Genomic DNA, 20,777 nt, shown 5'->3' on the forward strand with positions numbered 1-20,777 from the left:
ATATATATATATATATAGTATATATATATAGATAGATAGCCTAATAAATAAATACAAAAAAACACGAAGAAAATAAAGAAAAACAATAAGTTTCATTTATTGCCCATAAGCTGCAAGTAAATAGAACTCATGAAATAAGTTTAAAATGAAGATAAAACAAAGAAAAATTACAGACTAATGAAAGCAGGCGGAAAAAGAAAATTAATAATAAAAATAGCAAAAACTGGAAAAAAAATCCGAAAAAAAAAGCATAGAATTCTTTTAAAAAATCCGGAAAATAAAAGATATAATCTTTTCATCAGCCCACACAATTATATCCGCAAAAAAGAGTGCTTTATAATATTGTATCAATACAGCCAAAGCAAAATATATCAATACAATAGTGTGAGGAGCACTCAAAACATTTAATTACGAAAATTACAACAAATAAAATAGAACACAATAAGCAAAAATAGCACATAAAAACAGAAAATAAAATATGAAGAAGAAACAGAATAAAACATAATCTATAAAGCGAGTAGCGAAATCAAATGAACTTTTTTTTGCGGATATAATCGTGTGGGCTGATGAAAAGATTATATCTTTTATTTTCCGGATTTTTTAAAAGAGTTCTATCCATTTTTTCGGATATTTTTTCCCTCCAGCTTTTGTTATTTTTATTATTAATTTTCTTTTTCCCCTTTTTTTCATTAGTCTGTAATTTTCCTTTGTTTTATCTTAATTTTGAGCTTATATATATATATATACATATATAACACTCAGTCAATTTTGTTAGCATTTTTGATGTAGCCCAAGATATTAATTGATAAACTATGTATGATAATACTATTCTATTATAGGTCCTGTATACAAGTTAAAAACGTAAAATAAGTTCTTTTCAGTGGACATAAAATAAACTAATTCCAGAATATATTTTTATTATTTTTTTTAAAGAAATTTTTTTTAAAAAACGTTTTATAAAACAAATAAATTTCTAAACTTGATTTACCTAATTAATTCATTTTTTAATCTGGATTCATGACTTTCTCCATGAAGCCGTGCCATAACACAAACAGAGTCACTATTACCCAGATGACGTACATATCCACCATCAATTCTAACTTCTGATTTAGAATACTTAATTTCTATTGTAGTGAAAGACTCTGCGTAGACAATAAATTCAGTCATTGCAACCTAAAAATTAATTTAAGTCAGTATATTTTCTGAAATTTATTTTTGTGAACAATTTAATTAAATAAATAAATAATCCTTTAGTCACCCTTATATTTATTAAATATTTTCCAATGGATAGGTAATGTTTCGGTATAAGTAATTGTCTTTGGTGCAGTATAGTAGGATCTTGAAAGTTCACAATAGATCCTGTCTCATCTTTTACAGTCCACTTGTACTTCACACTATTTTTGGCGCAATTGCATAAAATTTCAGGTTCAACTAACACATCATCAGCTACATTCGCCTGCAAAAAGTTTAAAAGTATAATTAAAAAGTAAAATGAATTAATATTAATGATTCTTATTAGTAAATATGCAAGCGCTAAAGTTCAAAAGCTATTAACATGCACAATCTCTGCAGAATAGCTAGACTAATCCATTAAAGTGCGGAATCAAGAGTTTTCCGAAAAAGTACCTGGATAATTAGAAGGCTTCATACCCTTAAATTAAAAGGCTATTTTCTTATTCTATTAATTAATTTTTTATTAGTATTGATTGAATTTCTTTGATACTAAAAAATAAATAAATGACAATGCGTTAATTTCCTTAATTTTATGGCTGCGGTCAGTAAGCGGGTGGGTGATCACTTTGATCAACATGCGTAGGGACCGAGAGTGCACGGAATTGGTCCTCGTTAAATTGTTTTACCGTTAAGACTCATAAGTTGTTTACTCATAACCTCATATAGTCATAAACCGTTTACTCATAAGTCGTCCGGCTACCAAAGAAGGAGAGCCATCTCCTCTGCAGAGGATCAAAATTGCGATGGCATGTCTTTGGATCATCCTCAAGGATATTTACGGATCATCATCAAGGATATTTACGGATCATCATCAAGGATATTACCCAGACAGTCGCCAATAGCCCATTGTGCAGCTCTAGTGCGATGTAAATAAAGTACCTACCTACTTTAATTGTATTATTCAATTACGATAAGTTGGCGAGAAAATTTAACGGAAGATTTTATTTTTTATTGTGGGAAAAGTCAAAGCGCATGAAATTCGAGTGTAATTCGTTCGTTCCGAACTGGCGTACCATTTTGATTCTTTAGTTCACTACGCAAGAAAGTTCTTTAAATTAGTTAAATGTTTTATTAATTTTTTAAAACCAATATGCTAAATAATTCCCTTTAACCCCATTCTCCGCTTATCTGTCACTTCAACTTTTCTTGCCTTTTTCTCCGAAATCGCCGGAATAATCTCGGTTCGCTTTACTCTCACTTAGCTCAAGTCAATTCTTGATGGAAGTTGTTGTTGTTGTTAATTTACGTCGCACTAGAGCTGCACAATGGGCTATTGGCGACGGTCTGGGAAACATCCCGGAGGATGATCCGACAACATGCCATCACAATTTTGATCCTCTGCGGAGGGGATGGCACCCCCGCTTCGGTAGCCCGACGACCTGCGCGCGAAGTCGAGCACTTTACGGTAGCACAGTTTAACGAGGACCAATACCGCACACCCTCGGTCCCTACGCAGACTGATCCAAGTGGTCACCCACCCGCACACTGACCGCAGCCAGTGATGCTTGACTTCGGTGATCTGCTGGGAACCGTGTCTTAACGATCAGTCCACTGCGGGACTTTTATGGAAGAACTATAATTGTGATGTTGCTACATCACACGTGCGTTGTTTTTCTACTCCTCAATTAACCATTCGATTGTTTCTGTTCCGCAGTAGGCTGATCTTAAAGACCTAGTTTCCAGAAGAACACCGAAGTCAAACAACACGGACTGCGGTCATTTTGGTGACCACTTTGATCAGCCTGGATCAGGGGCCCCCATCAGGGAAGGTGGGTGCACAATGCGCCCACTTAAAGCTTGGGGGGGGGGGAAATTTTACACTAAATAAAACGAATAGTTTGGGGGGAATTTAGAATTTGCCCAAGAGCTTGGGGGAGGATGGGGGCCACTTGCTTGGATAGGAACTTACGCGGTATCGGTCCTCGAAAAACTGCTATATCGTAAAGGGCGCGACTTCGTGCGCAGGCAGTCGGGCTACCAAAGCGGGGGAGCCACCACTTCAGCTAAGAACCAAAATTGTGATGGCAAGTTTTTGGATCATCTTCTGGAACGTATCTTAGATCGTCGCCAAAAGCCCATTGTTGTGCAGCTTTAGTAAGACAAAATAAAGTACTACTACTCGATTCTTTGCAATATGTTTATTAAAGGATTGATGACAGATTCTATCAACAAATGTGTTAAATATTTGATTGTAGTAACTTAATTTCGCTATCTAAAAAGATAGCGAAAAATAAATAGATAGTATTAAGCTAACTATAAGCATACTTGTAGTAGTTCTTTTACACAATTCATTGCACAATGGGCTATTGGCGACGGCCTGGGAAACAGCCCTGAGGATGATCCGAAGACACGCCATCACAATTTTGATCCTCTGCGGAGGGGATGGCACCCCCGCTTCAGTAGCCCGACGACCTGCACGCGAAGTCGAGCACTTTACGGTTGAACAGTTTAACGAGGACCGATACCGCGCACTCTCGGTCTCTATACACGCCGATCAAAGTAGTCACCCACCCGCAGTTAAAACATTATATCGGAAACAATTCTTCATATGTCTAAATAGCAGTATGTAAATTTCTCCCCCTCATTTCTCTCTCTTGTTAAAAAAAAAGCGAAAGGCTGTGTAAAATTTTTAACTTATTACTAGGAAACTGCTTAAAAGTTTGCCGCATGTATGAATATTTTTCTCTCTTTTTTTTTTGTATTGCTGAGTTTAGAAACTTTTTTTTCTTTTCTTTACTGTATGATTATTTTTTCATTAAATTAAAGAAAAGAAAAACTACCGTAGTTTTAACTTTGGGTTATCAGTAATATTATTTTATCAGCTAAGATTCTACCGCCAACAACACGGTGAAAAATGAGTATTCAAATATCACGAAACTTTCCTCGTTTTTAATGACACCGTTTCCTGGTATATGCTTTAAGCAAAGATTTCGAAATAACTCTCGCCACTTCTTCAAGAAAACGAAATTTAGTCAAAATTAAAAAAAAATATTTCACGATATATATTTTTTCAAGAAATAAAAAACGAAGAAACCTCGTAATGTATATAACTTTTCTAATAATCACTTTAACGGGGGCACCATATAGATCACACAACACAGCAAAGACAGATAGAACAGAGAGACAAATTACACCCATGCCCGAAGCAGGATTCGAACCCCGGATCAACTTATCTTGACCACCATCCTGGCCGGTCAGCTTATTTCGTCATTTTATTTTCGACTGTCAAGTCTTTATTCTAATTTAGTCATTCTAGTTAATAATCTCCCAGCATGCACTACGATGAGGTGTTTCGATTTGAGGGAATGTTTTCGTTATACGTTTGTGTGTGCACACTTAGTCACAATTCACGTGATTTCGCTACGAAATAATTTTCAAAATTAATGAAATATTGCTTAAAGTTTTTTGCTGATTTTTTTCAAAAATGGGAGTTTTATTTCTGAGAGTGAGCGATTACCATTTTCTAAATGCCATGTTAGATAGATGACAATACTTACAACTCTATTCTTTTCACTGAGAAAAGTTATGTGAGGTTTTTGACAGAGCTGATGAAGGAAAAACATGTTTGTAGTAATGTTATCGTGACTGAAGGCATTCCAAACATTGACGGTTATCCAATATTCTCCCACGCTAAAAATGAAGAGAAAAACACAACTGCAATACATTTTCAAAACAAGCGTGAAATAAAGTTCAAAGCTGAAACTTATAATGTGTTACGAAATGAGAGAAAATCTTTCAAAATTGCATGAGATAAAACATCTACTTTTTTGATGAAAATATAAAACTACTCCACTTCACTTCCGAGAAGCCAGCCTGTTTTCCGCAGTCTCGGAGCTTTCATTTTTCATTTACTTACAAACTTACTTTTACAAAATATACTTACAGAGCAATTTACATAACGTTAAAAATTTAACTGTTTTCCTATAAATTACAACTCCAAACATTAGATTAACAATCTATTGATTGGAACTTAAAAAAGGCATTTTTTTTAAAAGTTAAGTTTAAAAAAAAAGAATAGAGTCGTAATGATAGCTTTAAATATGATTACTGAATAGACTAATTAAAGTGATACGTCAAAAACCTGGAAAAATATTATTAAAAATAAGAGGAAATCGAACTTTTCTAGAAATTGTTTTGTAATTCTCTGAACAAATTGAAAATACATAGAAATTTACGTTAAAATAAAGAAAGTTAACTATATTTTGTAAGGAACAAGTTAATAACTTTGAGTCCTGCAAAATCGAAGTATTTATTTTCCGCAAAACCATTAGTAATAATAAGATGCCATCAGAAAATGCAAGTAAAGAGCGAAATCAAACTTTTCTATGTTATAAGAAAATATTTTGTAGTCTCGCAAACAAATTTATAATGCTTAGAGATTAACGGTAAAGAAATCAAAATTAACCGGATAAAGTAAGTATCATATTACTAATTTTGAGTATACGCAAATACGCAAAAATAAGCATTTGTTTTCAACAAAATCATTCGTAAAATTAAGAGATCATCAAAAATGAGGGTTTGCAAAATCAAGCTTTTTCATATTTTTAGAAAATGTTTCGTAATTCCATAAACAAATTTAAAATGAATTAAAATTTACGATTTTGAAGAATATTTAACGGATTAAGTAAGGAACAAATTAACAACTTTGTACCTACTATAGAAAACATTTGTAAGTGGCTTATATATAGTTCATCAAGCAAAAATTTAAAATGGAGAAAAAAAAAAGCGAAATCGAGCATTTTTTATTTTTGCTTTTCGAAGTATTTTTTAATTCCTTAAACAAATGGCATGAGAATTAACATTAAAGAATGGAAAATCAACCGGATTGAGTAAAAAAATAATATTTTTCAACCTACACATAAATTAAACATTTCTGAGTGGCTTATATACATTTCCTCATACAAAATTAAAATCGAACTTTTCTTTATATACTTCTTAGAAATGTTTCGTAATATCGTAACAAAATTGTAAAATTCATAGAAATTTACGATGAAAATAAAGTAAACTAAACGGATTAAATAAGGAACAAATTAATAAATTTGAACCTACGCTAAGAAAATAAAGAAGCATCTGCGAATGGCTTATATATATTTCCTCATGCAAAAACTAAAAATTGGGAAAAAAAGGGAAATCGAACTATTTTTTATTCTTTTTAGAAATGTTTCGTTATCCCGTAAATAAATAAATTGAAAATTCATCGGAGTGAACAATAAAGTTCTAAAAATTAGCCGGATTAATTAAGTATCAAATTAATGACTTTGAGCCTAAGCAAAAAATAAGCATTTGTCTTCTGCAAAAACATTAGTAAAATAAGAGATCATCCGAAAATGGAGGAAAAAAGAAAAATTGTACTCTTTCATTTTTTTTTTTTTTTTTTTAGAAAATATTTCGCAATCCCGTAAACAAATTTATAATGTATAGAAATGCAAGGTAAAATAAAGAAAATTAATCGGATAATAAAAGTATCTAACAAATTAATAAGTTTCATTTTGAGCAAAAAAAAAAAAAAAAAAAAAAAAAAAAAAAAAAAAAAAAAAAAAAAACAATGATTAAGATTGCTTGGTAGTAAAATCCAATGATTAGATCAGAAGTTGTTTCTTTTTTCCATTTTGCGCGCGCGTTATATAACATGCATTGTTTAACAATAACAAAACGTGCTTTACAAAACAAACAATTGTAAGACATACTCAGTGTAAGAGTGCTGAACAAAAGAAGAATGTGTTGTTATAAGAGGAGTACCATCACCAAAATCCCATTGAAAAGTTAAGTTAGAACCAAACCAGTACATAACATGAAATGTAATAAGATGGTTTACAAGATTGGGTCCTTGGCATAATATGGAAGTCAAGTTGGCAACTTTCTGCACAAGATGCAACTGGAGGGTTGATGAAGATGTACTACTGATATGATTTTGAGCTGTTACATTTATTGTGTACCTAAAAAAGTAAATAAAACATCAAGTCAAATTTTCTCTAAAAAAAAAAAAAAGTTAAGTAGGGTCGAGCGTATTTCTTGCAAGATCTGATTTAACGAGATTCTGCGTATTCTCTAAATGGTTGGTTTGGCTTTAAACTTATGGTTGGTTTAAATAAGTTAAACAACATAAAGACTTTTTCAAGTTTCAGCTTTTTTGAGGTTTGATTGATGTCGGCAATATTAATAATTGTTCCATAAAGAGCATAACTTGGATCTTACTAAGAATTTGACATAGATTTATGGAAAACTATTTAATTAAAACTTTCGGAAAAAAAAAATCTGACTATTTGTAGAGGTGTTTTTGAAGTCTTAGTCTTCCTAAAGGGTTTGAGAAGGTGCAAGTGCCATGCGCATCGAGTTGTACCTCAGACAAAATGCAGACTAAAAGCACTTAAATCAAACACAAACATTTGTACCAAAATAAATAAATAAACAATGTAAGGACAGCGTTTTTTAACCACATTCTAATTGATTTTCGTACAATTCAGTTTTTATTTTTAAAATTTTAATTTCGTTTTTAAAGAGCCTTCTGATTTAATGACCGAAATGCCTCGGGCCTTAAGTTCACATTACAAGCGTGTTTGATACATTTTACTAATTCGCTTAATACTTTTAAACTACAAAAAAAAAAAAAAAAAAAAAANAAAAAAAAAAAAAAAAAAAAAAAAAAAAAAAAAAAAAAAAAGGGTCTCAACTTTGTTTCCTAAAACAATTCTTCAAGTTTTCCTTTCCTTTCTTTAAATTTGGTGTCTTGTCTAATTCTTACACAAAACATCAAAGGAGACAATTGTCTAGTAACTGAACAGATAGTTGCAGTTATGGTCATTGATTATTATTAAGTTAAAAAATTTGTCATAGGATGAAAATCCAAATTCGAAAATCTAGGTATTTGTCTTGGGGAAGGGAGGAAAACTGTTCTGGTTTTTGGTATTTAGTACACATGAAACTTAAATAACAAAGAGATGAAATAAAACAAATACCATCCAGCAGTTTGATAATGATGTTCGAGAAGGGGAATATTCGATCTTTTTAGTTCAGGAGTTCCGATATTCCATGTGAATCGAAGAGCCTTCTCTGTGGATGGTAAAACTTTCGCAATAAAACTGATCTTTCCCTCTAAAGGCAGTTCAATGATATTCCTTTCACATACTTCTTCACCATCGATTTTCAAACAAATTTTTATACCTTCAAGAAAATAAAGAATAATCATAAATATTTTTTTACAGTAATATATATGTTTATAAAGGATATAATTTGTTATAAAAACGTTGAAATATAATTTAAAGATACATATATTTGAGAAATACTATTTTGCGCTGAATCCAAAATATAAGCTACCTTTCCTACTATGAATATTTTTCTCCTGAACTTTTTAGCTGAAACGCAACTTTTACTAGAAGAGAACTAAGAACAGTTGTTACTTTTACTACTAGCAACGTTTAGGATACGAAATTTTTTTTTTACTACTTCGGATTTGAATTTCGACGACTGAATAATGCAATGTTATCAATAGCTACAGAGAAGGCCAATATTCGAGTTCTTAAGGTACTTTAAATTCAAGGTTTTAATTTGAGAACGATTTTTTTAAATTTTAGTAAAGTTGCTTTAATTCAGATTCAAATTTTTATTTTTTCAAGCGGATATGAATTTATTCATTTGCTAGATCACAGCTACCATTCATAAATTCAGATTAATTTTTATACAGTACATTAAAAATTATATTGTTTGGAAACAATTTTCGATTTTGTATTTTATTATTAAAGCAGAAAACAATCCGTTACAATCCTACTATTGGACTAAATTCCTATTGTTTGTTAGGGTATGAATCTTTTGTAAACGTACAAGAGGCTGGATTAAAAATAATTTTTATAATTGTTATGACCAATAAATAAGGCTAGTTTAAAAACAAAAAACCATAAATAGTTGACATTGACCAACAAACTTATCTACACTGACGCCATGAATAAATTAAAAAACAAAACGCCATTATGGTAGGTCCTTCCTCTTAACTAGTAGAGTGGAAATTCAGAATCTGATTGCTTGAAAACAGAGCTAATTTCGACACAACCGATGTACCGGTCTCAACCCACTCTCCCCTACATTTTATTAGGTAATGCCAATTAAAGAAAACAGTAACAGAAAAAAGTAATTTTACCACTTAAAATAACCAAAAATCTGTACCTTTTAATTTTTCTTGAACGTAGATTTTAGAAATTGCCTTGGGTCTTGCAATAGTTTTATAGGCAAAATCTGTCACCTTATTGTATGCTTCAACAGATAGAATGTATATCCCAGGTTTCAACAAAAATAAGGAAACAACATCACCTAGAAAATATATGTTAAACAGTTGGAAATGGTACAAAGATAAATAAATAAATAAAATAAACGATTTCGTGTAAAATTAACAGTAAAAATTGCCAAATATACTGTGATTAGCTTATTAATGGTTATTAAGTTGTTATTATAAGTAAGAAAATAAATAAATAAATAAAATTTTATTGCCGTATTCTACTTAGTTCTTCAGGGGTTTATTTTCTGCAGATATATATAGGCTTCAGCAAACCGAGGTGTCACATGACGATTCGTTCTTTTTTGTTGATTTTTTTCTCCCTCTTCTATTTTTGTTCATAGTTTTTAACATTGTTTAATTTTGCTACACATGTTAATTTATTACGTTGAGCAGCAGTAGAACCTTTGAACTTTAAATTTAATACATATTATTATATTTTCTAAGTTGAAGGGCTAGAAAAAATAATTAAGAGATAAGGATGCGGCGAAGCACCTAATTTAATAAAAATGAAAATAATACTTAGAATGTTATTTACATTGACATAAATGATTTTTTCGGAAATAACACAATGATTGGTCATTTTTCAGCTATATCACTTTAAAGATGCAACAGAAAAGTAAGGTTGAAATGATTTTTTTAAAACTTAATTTCATTTTTTAATGTAATTTTTTAGTTAGTTATGCACTTGTATTTTAATGCCCTATGATTTAATGCAATTCTTTCCTCTATCAATACATTTAAGGATTAATAAATAAAGACTTTTTACTAAAATGTTCTTTTTAGGCCCGTAATTAAAGAAGTGTAGTAAAATTTCAACTTAAATACAGAGTAAAATAAAATTTCGGAGATAATTGTATGTATGAGAAATGTATATTAATTCTGTTACAATATCCCTGTGCTACTTGGATGGTTTGAAGAGGCGACCTTAGTATGATAATTAATTAATGCAGTAGATATTTTAAGCTACGAAATCAGAAACAAAATTGTACTTTCTCTGAATGAATATGCCTTTTTCATTTAGACCAAGTTTGGTTTCTGACCTCAAAATATGGGGGGGGGGGCTGTAATCTGGGAAATATGGTTCCAATAGTTTGGTTAGGAAAGTGATTCAAAGTTTGGTCCCTTGAAAGATAATTTTTTTTTCTTATTTCGCCCTATCTGGAGAACGTTTTAAACAAATGTGAAATTTTTGCACACAATAATAAAATCGTATATCTAAAGATAATTCCATGCAAAAAATAACTTTCAGTAAATATTTACTATTTTTCATTATTTTATTTATTAATAGTCTATAAAATTTTTAATTGTAAGGAATACTATTTTTTTATATAATTTAAAAAGAATGTATTTTTGCATAGAAAAATACGAAATTTGAGCGAAATCGGTCGTATAGTTCCTGAGAAATCAAATTTTATAAATTCAACTTTTCTAAAATTCGATAAAAAGGTATACTTATTCAGAAAAAAAGAACGTTTTTGTATCTGAATTCTTAACTTGAAATATCGTCTGTACTAATTAATTAACATATTTGAGGTTACCCTCTTGAACCATTAAGATTGAATCATAGAACGTGAAGATCCGATTATTGGATCAAAAGTTATTCAGGGTAGTCCACTTTTTTTCTTTACTTCTATCAATTCGATTCATTGTAGTGTTATATTAAGACTACTTGAATAACTTAGAATTATAATGTAAAGTTTAACTATGCTATCATGCATATTAATTCTTCCTGATAAATCAATACTATGGTACAAATCGAACTGCAGCAAATTTACTGTCCTATATCCAGGATTACAGATCTTATGGTTCAACATAGGAAAGATTTTTCTGAGAGTGTACATCGAATTTATTCAGTTACAGTAATGTAGAAAAATCTCACCTGTATCATCAAGTAGCTGGTCATTCAACACCCAGTCGAAAGACACATTTGTTCCACTAGTTATCGATGCTTGTACAGTCAAGTTGTCTAAATACTGGATAATATAATACTGTCTATCGAGTTTCAAGCCTTCAGGTGGGAACTGTACATAAAATGGATGAGGTAGCGATTGATTCATAGAATCTAAGGGATTGGTGGCAGTCACTTTGACATCGTATATTCCTTCTGAAAGGAAAATGAATTCATGGCAATGGACAGTTGTGGTTTTGTTATGAAATACGCAAAGATTTTAAGAAGGCAACTTTCAACAGAGTTATATTATCTCTAAATTCGTTTAAATCTAAATATCATGTGTGGCTTTATAAGTAAAACAGCGACCTATTTTTTTCCTTACATATAATGATGTTATTTTAAAGGACATATAGTCTTTTTTTCTATTTCGATGCTTTTTTGTAGACTTTTAGAACGTGCCTCTGTGCCTTTTAGAACGTTTTAGATATGCCTCAGTCATACCAGCTCCCTGCCATTTCCTTGCATTGCTCTTCATTTTTTTACCTCTTCGTTGGAGCTGAATCGCTTTCTGGCTAAATATTCCAGAATGCCAAAAGTGAGTTGATGATATAAAAATGGTTAGATGTTGACTGATGATGTAAAACCGGCAAGATGTTGTAAAACTGGTGATGATGATGAAAAACTGGTGATGTAATGATAAATGATGATAAAATGATGTAATACCGGTATCAATATTGCAAGAAAGTGGCGATTTAAAAGACAACGAAGTGAAAGATGAGGATAAATTCTTAAGAACATGTCAGGGAGCTGGTTTGACATGGACAAACACAAATTGTTAGTATCAACAAACATGCGTCGATTGAAGCTTCACTTATGTGGAAAAAATATAAATTTAAAATTTAACTTTTTAAATGATTTAAAAATATAGAAAATAAATGTTTCTATTTTTATTTTTAAAGACCTTACTTTTTAGATTGCCGTGGTAAGTATTAGTATTACAGGCCGGCACATTTTTTATTCATACCAAACATATTATCGATGCATATAATTAGGCTAAGGAAATTTCAGAGAAATACTTCCGTAAAGTTTATACCGATACAATAGTTTATATACAATTATCTATTTAATCGCAAATAAGGACAAAACGTTTATTGGCATTATCGATTAAGTTTGTAGCAACATGCACAAGTTAAATAGAAGTAGATATTTACTAAGAGGGAACAATATTATTGCACGACCAAATAAACTCAAAGCTCTAATTATAATTCAAAGTACACACTTTATTCAGATACTTGTAGATATTATGGTAAAATATTCAGAAGGTATAAGCTGTTTAAATTTTCGATTATAATTTTTCTCAAGATCGCTTTTAATTAGATCGTTAAAATTATGTAGCAAAATCCTAGAATATAATTGTTCAGTTCAAAAAAAAAAAATTGGATTTTACGCGCTCATAATGTGACTGAGGGTTTATTATCCTGTTAACCCTTTGACGTAGAAATATTTTCGTAATTTTGCATTAATTTAGGTTAGAATAAGCAAAAAATATTGTATTTTGGGTTTTAATAATTTTTGGTTATGAAATACAGCATGAAACACCTGTGTCTTTTACTGCGTTTAAGGTAAAATCTTCCAAACACGGCTTCCTTCCAAATAAAAATTTTTCAAATTTGCATTTTTTTGCAGTTATTTAGATAAGAAAAACAGTTATGCATCATTGAAATCAATTATGAATAAATTTTTAAATATGAAAGAAAAAAATTCAAACTACTTCTTTTGGATTTTATTATTTTAGTATAAAAGTTTTTATTTATAAACACACTTGAATAAGCCAAGCTTGCCTGCCATTGGGAATGTTGATTTAGCTACGAATGTGAGCCTTTCGTTTGATAAGAGGACACCGCAATGTTGAAAGTATGTCTTGGCTCAGAACCCGACTGATAGATGGCAGCACTACTCATTCTTGAGGCCACTTTCTCAATTTAGACATAGATTTGAAGGGGAAGGAAATTTTCTCCAGATCCCTGTACCCATGGATCTACTCAGCGACCGTCTTACATATCGAGCACGTATATCGCATGTATTCGGTGGGTCTTAGCAGAATCGGGGATCAAACCCCGACCGCTCCAGATGCGCAAAAAGATTTGTTTTCTTGATAAGGCGAAACGCTAAATTAAAACAGCTTTACAAGCAAGCAGTAAAAAATGTAAATAAATTTTATTGACTCGTGAGTGACTTTTTGTTAAACAAATTTACATTTTTTCCAAATAAGTTATTTTATTTCGGAGAAATGGTATAATATAATAATAACATACTCACCAGCAGTGTATGAATGCTTCACATTAGCGTACGGCAATGATCTGAAATTCAGTTCAGAATCAACTAATTTGGATTGGCCGTCCCCAAAGTCAAAGTGAAATTGTATGTCTGAGCCCCGCCATACACCAGCTTCAAACACAACGGGATCTGTAGCGTACGTCTGATTCGAGTTGAGAGATTCAGTTTTGAGAGCATAAAGGGGAGCTGCGTACTGATTCAGTCTTGACCGAATATGTAACTCTTCGATGGGTTCAACAGCTTGTATGCTTACGTTGAGGTAAGTAGTGATGCTTTCGTAAGTATTAAAAACTTGCACTAAGATATCGTACGTATCAGCTACACCGTAGCTATGGATTGCAACACTAGTGTTCTTTGTACTGAAAGAAAAATAATTGGAAATTTTCAGTTTTATAATAGAATAGCTATTTTAAATAACTGAAGAAAACGATGTGTAAGATAATAATGAATGATTATAAGAAATAAATGCTATACATAGGGTTCGAGTTTTCGGGAGCGTGGTATAAATTAATGAATAATTTAAACATATTCTATCTTGATTTGGGAATAAGATTTTCAAATGAATATTTAAAATCAAACCTCAGTCTTTAGTTTGTAACATGAAAAAGTTGAAATCGCATTTCAATTTCATCGAAACTGAAAAAAAACATGTTAGTTATATTAACACGTTAAATGCCACGCTAATTTTACATGGCTTACCCGTCTGGCCAAACGGTAAATAACTACAAACAAAATTTGCAAACATTAAACAGATTTTGCTAGTTTTTTAAAAGGTTTAGCATGACATATCTAAAAAAAGTGGTGAATTATATAAGCCTACGAATTGTTTAGAAATAGTGTGGATAAAAATTTACTAAATTGAATTTATTAAACTAAGAATCACAATTAATAAACTATATATACTTGAAAATATTTATTCGCTGTCCGGAGCAAGTTGGCTTCTCTGTGTACATAAATAAAACTAGTTTTGTGTCTTCTATATTGCATTAATTTCTTCAAACCATTTTAGTAACGATAATAATGTAAAAAAATTAAAAATTGACTCGAATTATGTGTTTCTAATAATCTTTGCTTCGCCGGTCACCGGTGAAGCCACGAACAAATTCAGTGCCGGTCACCGGAGACCCCCATGGCATTCAACGTGTTAACTAATTATAAGACATTAAGTAATATTGAAAGTTTCTTTGTTCAAAATGTATCTTAAAGAGATATTTGGTATTTTCTTAAATCACTACTTTTGCAGATAAGAATAGAAAGATAAAACGATGCGAAATTTTTGCGTAATATTTCTCTACTAATTTTTATTTATTTTTTTGCATTTGACTATTTTAATCAAATGCAATACATTATACTGAGCGTGAAACATACAACCCAAAATTTATGATAGAAGTTACTTACATGTCAATGTTATTTGCATGTTAGAAAAGTGTTATTCCAATACAATAACAAGTTTTTAAGTAACTTTACACACCCTAAAATGTAAATGAATGTGCATTCACTGACGACAAGGAAGCGGACATTCTTTCATTAAACAACACTGCCTGACTCCGATGTACTTCTTGCTTCAGATTTAGTTAATAATATTTTATTACTTCGAGTGGGTAATAACAGTGGGCATATTAGGCTTAATACATCGATCTTCATTCTCGAAAACATTAAACTCTTAACTTCATCTGCCACGAAAAGAAATTCTCTCAAAGAAATATTACTGAGGTTACTTTATCTTTATTCAGTTTTCAAATCAAAAATATTGAGAGGGTCTGTTTATAAGATAAAATATATTGTGATTGGTCTATTTTCCTTATAATATATGTTGTGGAAGGTCTATTTTTACTATACATTTTTTTTGTGAGGGTCCGCTTGAACAACAAAACGGGTCCAATTTTGGTCCTAAATTTCTCCTTAAATGACATCTGGATGTTTAATGAGTGTGAGTGTTCTTAATGCCACATATTTACATAGTTTACTTTTGATGAAAAATCAAAGATGTTGACTGAAAGGTAACACTTGATCATCCAGAAAATTATAATAAACACGCTTTTAGTCACTGAAGATGAGCTCGAATTTTGTGATCAACAAAATTAAAAACTTTTTAACACCAACTGTGAAAGAAAAACTGAACCAACTGAAACTCCAAGATGATTAAAGCAAAAATTTAAAAAGAAAATCAAAATATTAAGTTAAAAAAGAAGTAATTTGACAATTAGTGCTAACCTCAAAAAGCAAAAACACCGAACAAAAAAGCAAATCGCTTAAATTTTAACACTTTATAAATTAAATTTTTCTTTAAATACTTAAACCAAACGTTTCTTTGGAAGTTGTAAAACAGTCTATCATGAATCCGAGCTCACCCGAACGAAACCTTTTTTCAGTAAATGAAAACGAGCTTGGGCTAAGCCCGTCTAAGCTTTAGTCTCAGAGAGCAGGCTCAATCCATAATAAAAAAAATGTATCCAAAACATAACAGATTAAATTCCAGCTTGAACATAATGCTAATTTAATTCAAGGATTTTCTTTTTAATCAAACATTGTGTAACAGAGTGTGTCTTCATTTCGTCATTTCCCCCCCTCCAAAATGCATCGAACTAGGCCAACATTTTATTTTTCGAATTACATTTAAAAATATTTTTCCTACTTTCTAAACAGACCTTTACAATTACATCAGACCTAGACAATTTTTAAAGTTTTTTTAATCGTTAATTTAAGTGAGATAATCTCAAATATAACGACTTTTTTAAATTTTACGACTTCTAACAAGTAAAAATAACTTATAACATTTACAGATTTATTGAACTTACATCCGTCTGTTTTATTTCTCTAAATAGAATTATTTAGTGTGTTCTTTTTATGTGTCGCTATATTTTATACTATACCAGTTTGTTTTTTGGCATTGTCTAGAATATGGCTAAATGAAATTTTTTTATTGTTTCTTTGCTAACCCTGTTTAGTTGTAGACCTTCTGAACATTCCCTAGATATTTTAAAGATTTCCTTGAATTCATACTCAACTCTTATACCATGTAAATATATTTAATTGTATTAAAATTAATATATTTCACTGTTTTTGTTTCACGTAAGGTTAACATTATGTTTCACAATTTTTATCTGTATTTCTATTATAATACACACAATACGAAGATTTATTATTTATATTAGTCTATGAATATTTTTCTAAAAATAGTGATCTATTGTTTAGGTTCAAATTATGTGTGTGTTTCTGAGAGAAAATATAATATTTTTATTACTTTTTTTATTTTCTAGATTTAAAAATTTGTAAGGAAAATTATAAGTTATTCTTCTTATTTTGGTATTTAGAACCACAGAATTGTATTAATAGTTTCAATTGACATTTTATGTTCAATATATTTTGAATACGTTTTCTATATTTTTAGAGCATCTATGATCAAGGAAGTTTTGACGTCTTTCACCCTCTATAATATTTTTTAAGTAGATAACAAATCGGGCTTATCTTAAAATCATGTTTAAAAAATATAAATTGACATAGAGAAAACTAAAATAAGGTTTGGTCAAGTTAAAAACAAATATTTCAAGTCATTGATTAAATTTCTTTAAAAACTATCGATTGTAAGAACAATTAAGTAAACTTTTGCGACTGTTCCAAACCTATATAATCAGCGATCATTTTAGAAAAACTTAGGGGTCCAGACACTTCAGAATTTTTTTTAAACGTTTAAAGTTGCACTTCAAAAATATTTTACATGAAAAACGACTTTAAACAATATTTTTAATTTAAAAAATGTACTTTTTTCAAGATCTTCGTTTGTAAAACGGAGTACCACATCTTTAATTCATAATTTGAAAACTACAACTTCTTGTTAACTGTAAAAACTGCGTAATACCTCTCCGAATATGACGTTGCACAACCCAAAAAGTTGAGCTAAAGAACACTTTATGCTGAGTTAACATAAAATTGAGCGCTCATATACGATAGAATGGCTGCAATTTAAATCTAAACACTTAAGAGTATTCTTAAGCCAAACTCGCGCACTTTCACACCATACAAGAATTATCTTCCCTTCCGAAAACACCATGTTGGCGAGCTTTGAATATCAAAAATTTAAGAAATGTCAAGTAGACTATTACCCATAGTTTGTTTGCAATCTAGAATGAACTGTCAAGAGTTTATTGTAGTTTGCTACTTTGATGTTCACTAGCAAAAAGAAAAATCACAGCTAAAATATGTGTGCATGTTTTTAGTAGTGTAATAAGGATAATTATATTTTAATATTTAAATGTCCAAAAAACAGCATTAAATGGTTTTACAATCTATAATTTTTATCTACTGTTGTTCTGTTAAGCCTAGTTCGAACATTCTCTTTGTGCTATGCGTTTGTTTGATTTACAAACTAATTTTATTTTAAGAATTGGTGTATATATACATTCTAAATTAATGATTCTTACTTTTTACTGCATTAAAAAATAACTTTAGTTGATTCGTATGAGCATCTTATATCACTGTAATTATAAATTTTTGTGTTGTTGAGCAGCAAAAATGGTGCCAGCTACTTTACACAGAGTGGTATAAAAGAACACAGATGTACTGAAGCACTAGATCCAAAAGTTATGAGTGGCGTTTCACTACAAGACTTAGATGTAAAGTAGTTTCCAGCATTTTTAGCGTTGAGATACATAAAAAGTTTTCACAGTGTCAGGCACGATTTTTCAGTTTTTCTCCACTAAAACAGTGCCTTATTTACCAATAAGCGCAAAAACAAGATCCAGACAAAGAACCGCTTTATGAGCCCAGATAATACAGCATTGGAGTAACATTTTAAATATTAAAAAATTGCATTATATATTAGGTTATATTATATACAAAAATTATATTAGTTTTTCATGTTTGCAAAACTAAAGCTTTTTTCTTTTTCACATTGATATTTTGCATCAAATTTAAAAATTAGCATAGATATATGTAGCTGAGTAAAAAGAGACTAAGTTACTCTATGGGGTACTACACTTAACCTAACAGTCCTGATAACTATTGCAATTTCACAGCAGTAACAAAAATATATTATTTGCTAAAACACAAGAGAAGTTAAATTTCTCATATATATACAAGAACAAAAAATCCACACTCATCGTAGATCGATGCTACTTTGACCCAGAAGAAAGAAATTTTTTTTTTTTAAATTTTCTTACGTAAGTCAAAATATTTAGGTGGAATTTTTGATTTTAAAACATAGAAAGAAGAAAAAGTGTTTTGGAATTTATATATTGTTGTAGTAGCTGCACAGGTGTTGTAAACATTGCATAACCTTAAAAGATTTTTTATCTTTGCAGAATTTAACTGTATATCTACAATAGAAAACTAAAATTTAAAGATTAAAAAAAAACAGTTTTACAGGGCCCGTATTAAGTATTTCAAATTATTAGCCAGTAAATTAGCCAAATATCAAAAGTATTAGCCAAATTTTAAAATTTTTAGCCAAAGGCAAATCTTAAAAATTTCTTTTGATTGATTTTTTAACATTGAAAACTTCGAATCAAAATACAAATTTACTATAAATTGAATTATTTTATAAAATGCAAATTCAAATCGAGAGTCATTTTGCAATTTGAAATAGTAAAGGAACAATGAATGGTAGAGAGGATGAGAAATGTAGATGTTTCATATCGTCTTTAAGGGAAAGAAATAGGAAAATGTTGGGGTTAATTTTTGATAACTTCTAAGACTAAAGCAGTAACATAAGGATAAACCTTAGGCAACATGTTATTGTATGTGTTATTATCGCGAGAAAATATATTTCCAGCAAAACTATGTAATTGGATGATAATATGCATCTTGCTACCATATAATCTGTTTTATTGACACAAACTGTGGGAAATATTTGTGACGTGATATAGCGTGATTCGGTAACGAACAACTTGGTAATCTGTAGTTTGTGGTAGTTAGTCTCATGCTCACATAATCTCTTTTGTTACTTACATTGTCTGCAATTAACATAATTTTAATTGGTTTTGCGACTTTCACTTATCTAACGGAAATTACTGTAATCGAATAAAAAATACAGGATTTGTTGAGAAAAATTCTCTTTTTTTTCAGGATTGAGGGAATATATATATATTAAATACTTAAACCAAACNCATCGAACATAGCAATTTCTATTATTGAACGAGATTTAGAGAATTGTTGACTAGACGTGGGTCTTATTCCCGCTGTCAAAATTTCTGGACACAATCTCTTTATTTTATTTCACACACACACACACACACACACACACATATATATATATATATATATATATATCAGCTCCGACAAAGGTTACTTTGAATCAAAATTCTAAAACGCCCTAAATTTTTTAAGGCCATTTTAGCTTTCAGGTCTACTGGCCTGTGTAGGGGTTAGGGAACTGCCCTGACATCAGAAAGGTTCTATGTTCGAATCCCGGGCAAGGAATGGATGTTCTTTACTTCTCTGTACTGTCTGTCCTTACTGTGGGAACAATGTTGGCCCACCTAATATGGTGCCCCTGAAAGAGAGGCCAACAAAACCGCCCTGTAAATGCCTGAATTGACGAAAAATGTTAACACAGGTGGACATTGGAATTTTTATTTTTTTAAAGCTTACAGTGAACTCATCATCATTTATTTAAAACACACGTTTTAAATGGTTAACCAGAAAACCCTTTTACAGGGTTCCCGCTGGTCTCGTAAATTTTTAAAAGTGGCAACGAAAATTAAACAAATGTTGATAATTTAATTTCTGTGTAACTACCACCAAAAATTGTTTTCCAAAGAAAGTATATATACAATAAAATTCCAGCTTCCAAAATACTTAATGACGAAGTGGTATATTAAAATAAGAAATATCTTTTAGCATTAACTTAATTTTACTACCACTACTAAAATTTTTTAAAGAACTCGGGAATCCAGCTTTACGGTTATTTCCTTTTTGTTGTTGTTTTAATTACATTAAAATTTCAAAAAGAAGAAGAAAAGAACAGCCGAAGTAGCTGAGGTTTATGGTACTTAAGAGCTTAAAATAATTGTAGAACAATATCAATTTTCATTTTCAGAAAATACAGTGGAA

General features: G+C 30.5%; 1 protein-coding gene across 1 annotated transcript in view; it reads right to left on the bottom strand.

Moving 5' to 3' along the window:
• Window positions 1-20,777, bottom strand: part of LOC107437680 (polycystin-1-like protein 1) — a 584,482-nt gene that overhangs the window by 32,107 nt on the left and 531,598 nt on the right. The window contains exons 15-22 of the mRNA XM_071186788.1: window positions 13,710-14,086; window positions 11,379-11,603; window positions 9,391-9,534; window positions 8,190-8,394; window positions 6,921-7,169; window positions 4,731-4,863; window positions 1,259-1,456; window positions 989-1,173 (exon numbers count right to left, since the gene is read on the bottom strand). Of these exons, the coding sequence (XP_071042889.1) occupies window positions 989-1,173; window positions 1,259-1,456; window positions 4,731-4,863; window positions 6,921-7,169; window positions 8,190-8,394; window positions 9,391-9,534; window positions 11,379-11,603; window positions 13,710-14,086 (1,716 nt within the window). The remainder of the gene's footprint in view (window positions 1-988; window positions 1,174-1,258; window positions 1,457-4,730; window positions 4,864-6,920; window positions 7,170-8,189; window positions 8,395-9,390; window positions 9,535-11,378; window positions 11,604-13,709; window positions 14,087-20,777) is intronic.

The sequence above is a fragment of the Parasteatoda tepidariorum genome, chromosome 10 (assembly GCF_043381705.1).
Source record: "Parasteatoda tepidariorum isolate YZ-2023 chromosome 10, CAS_Ptep_4.0, whole genome shotgun sequence".
NCBI lineage: Eukaryota > Metazoa > Arthropoda > Arachnida > Araneae > Theridiidae > Parasteatoda > Parasteatoda tepidariorum.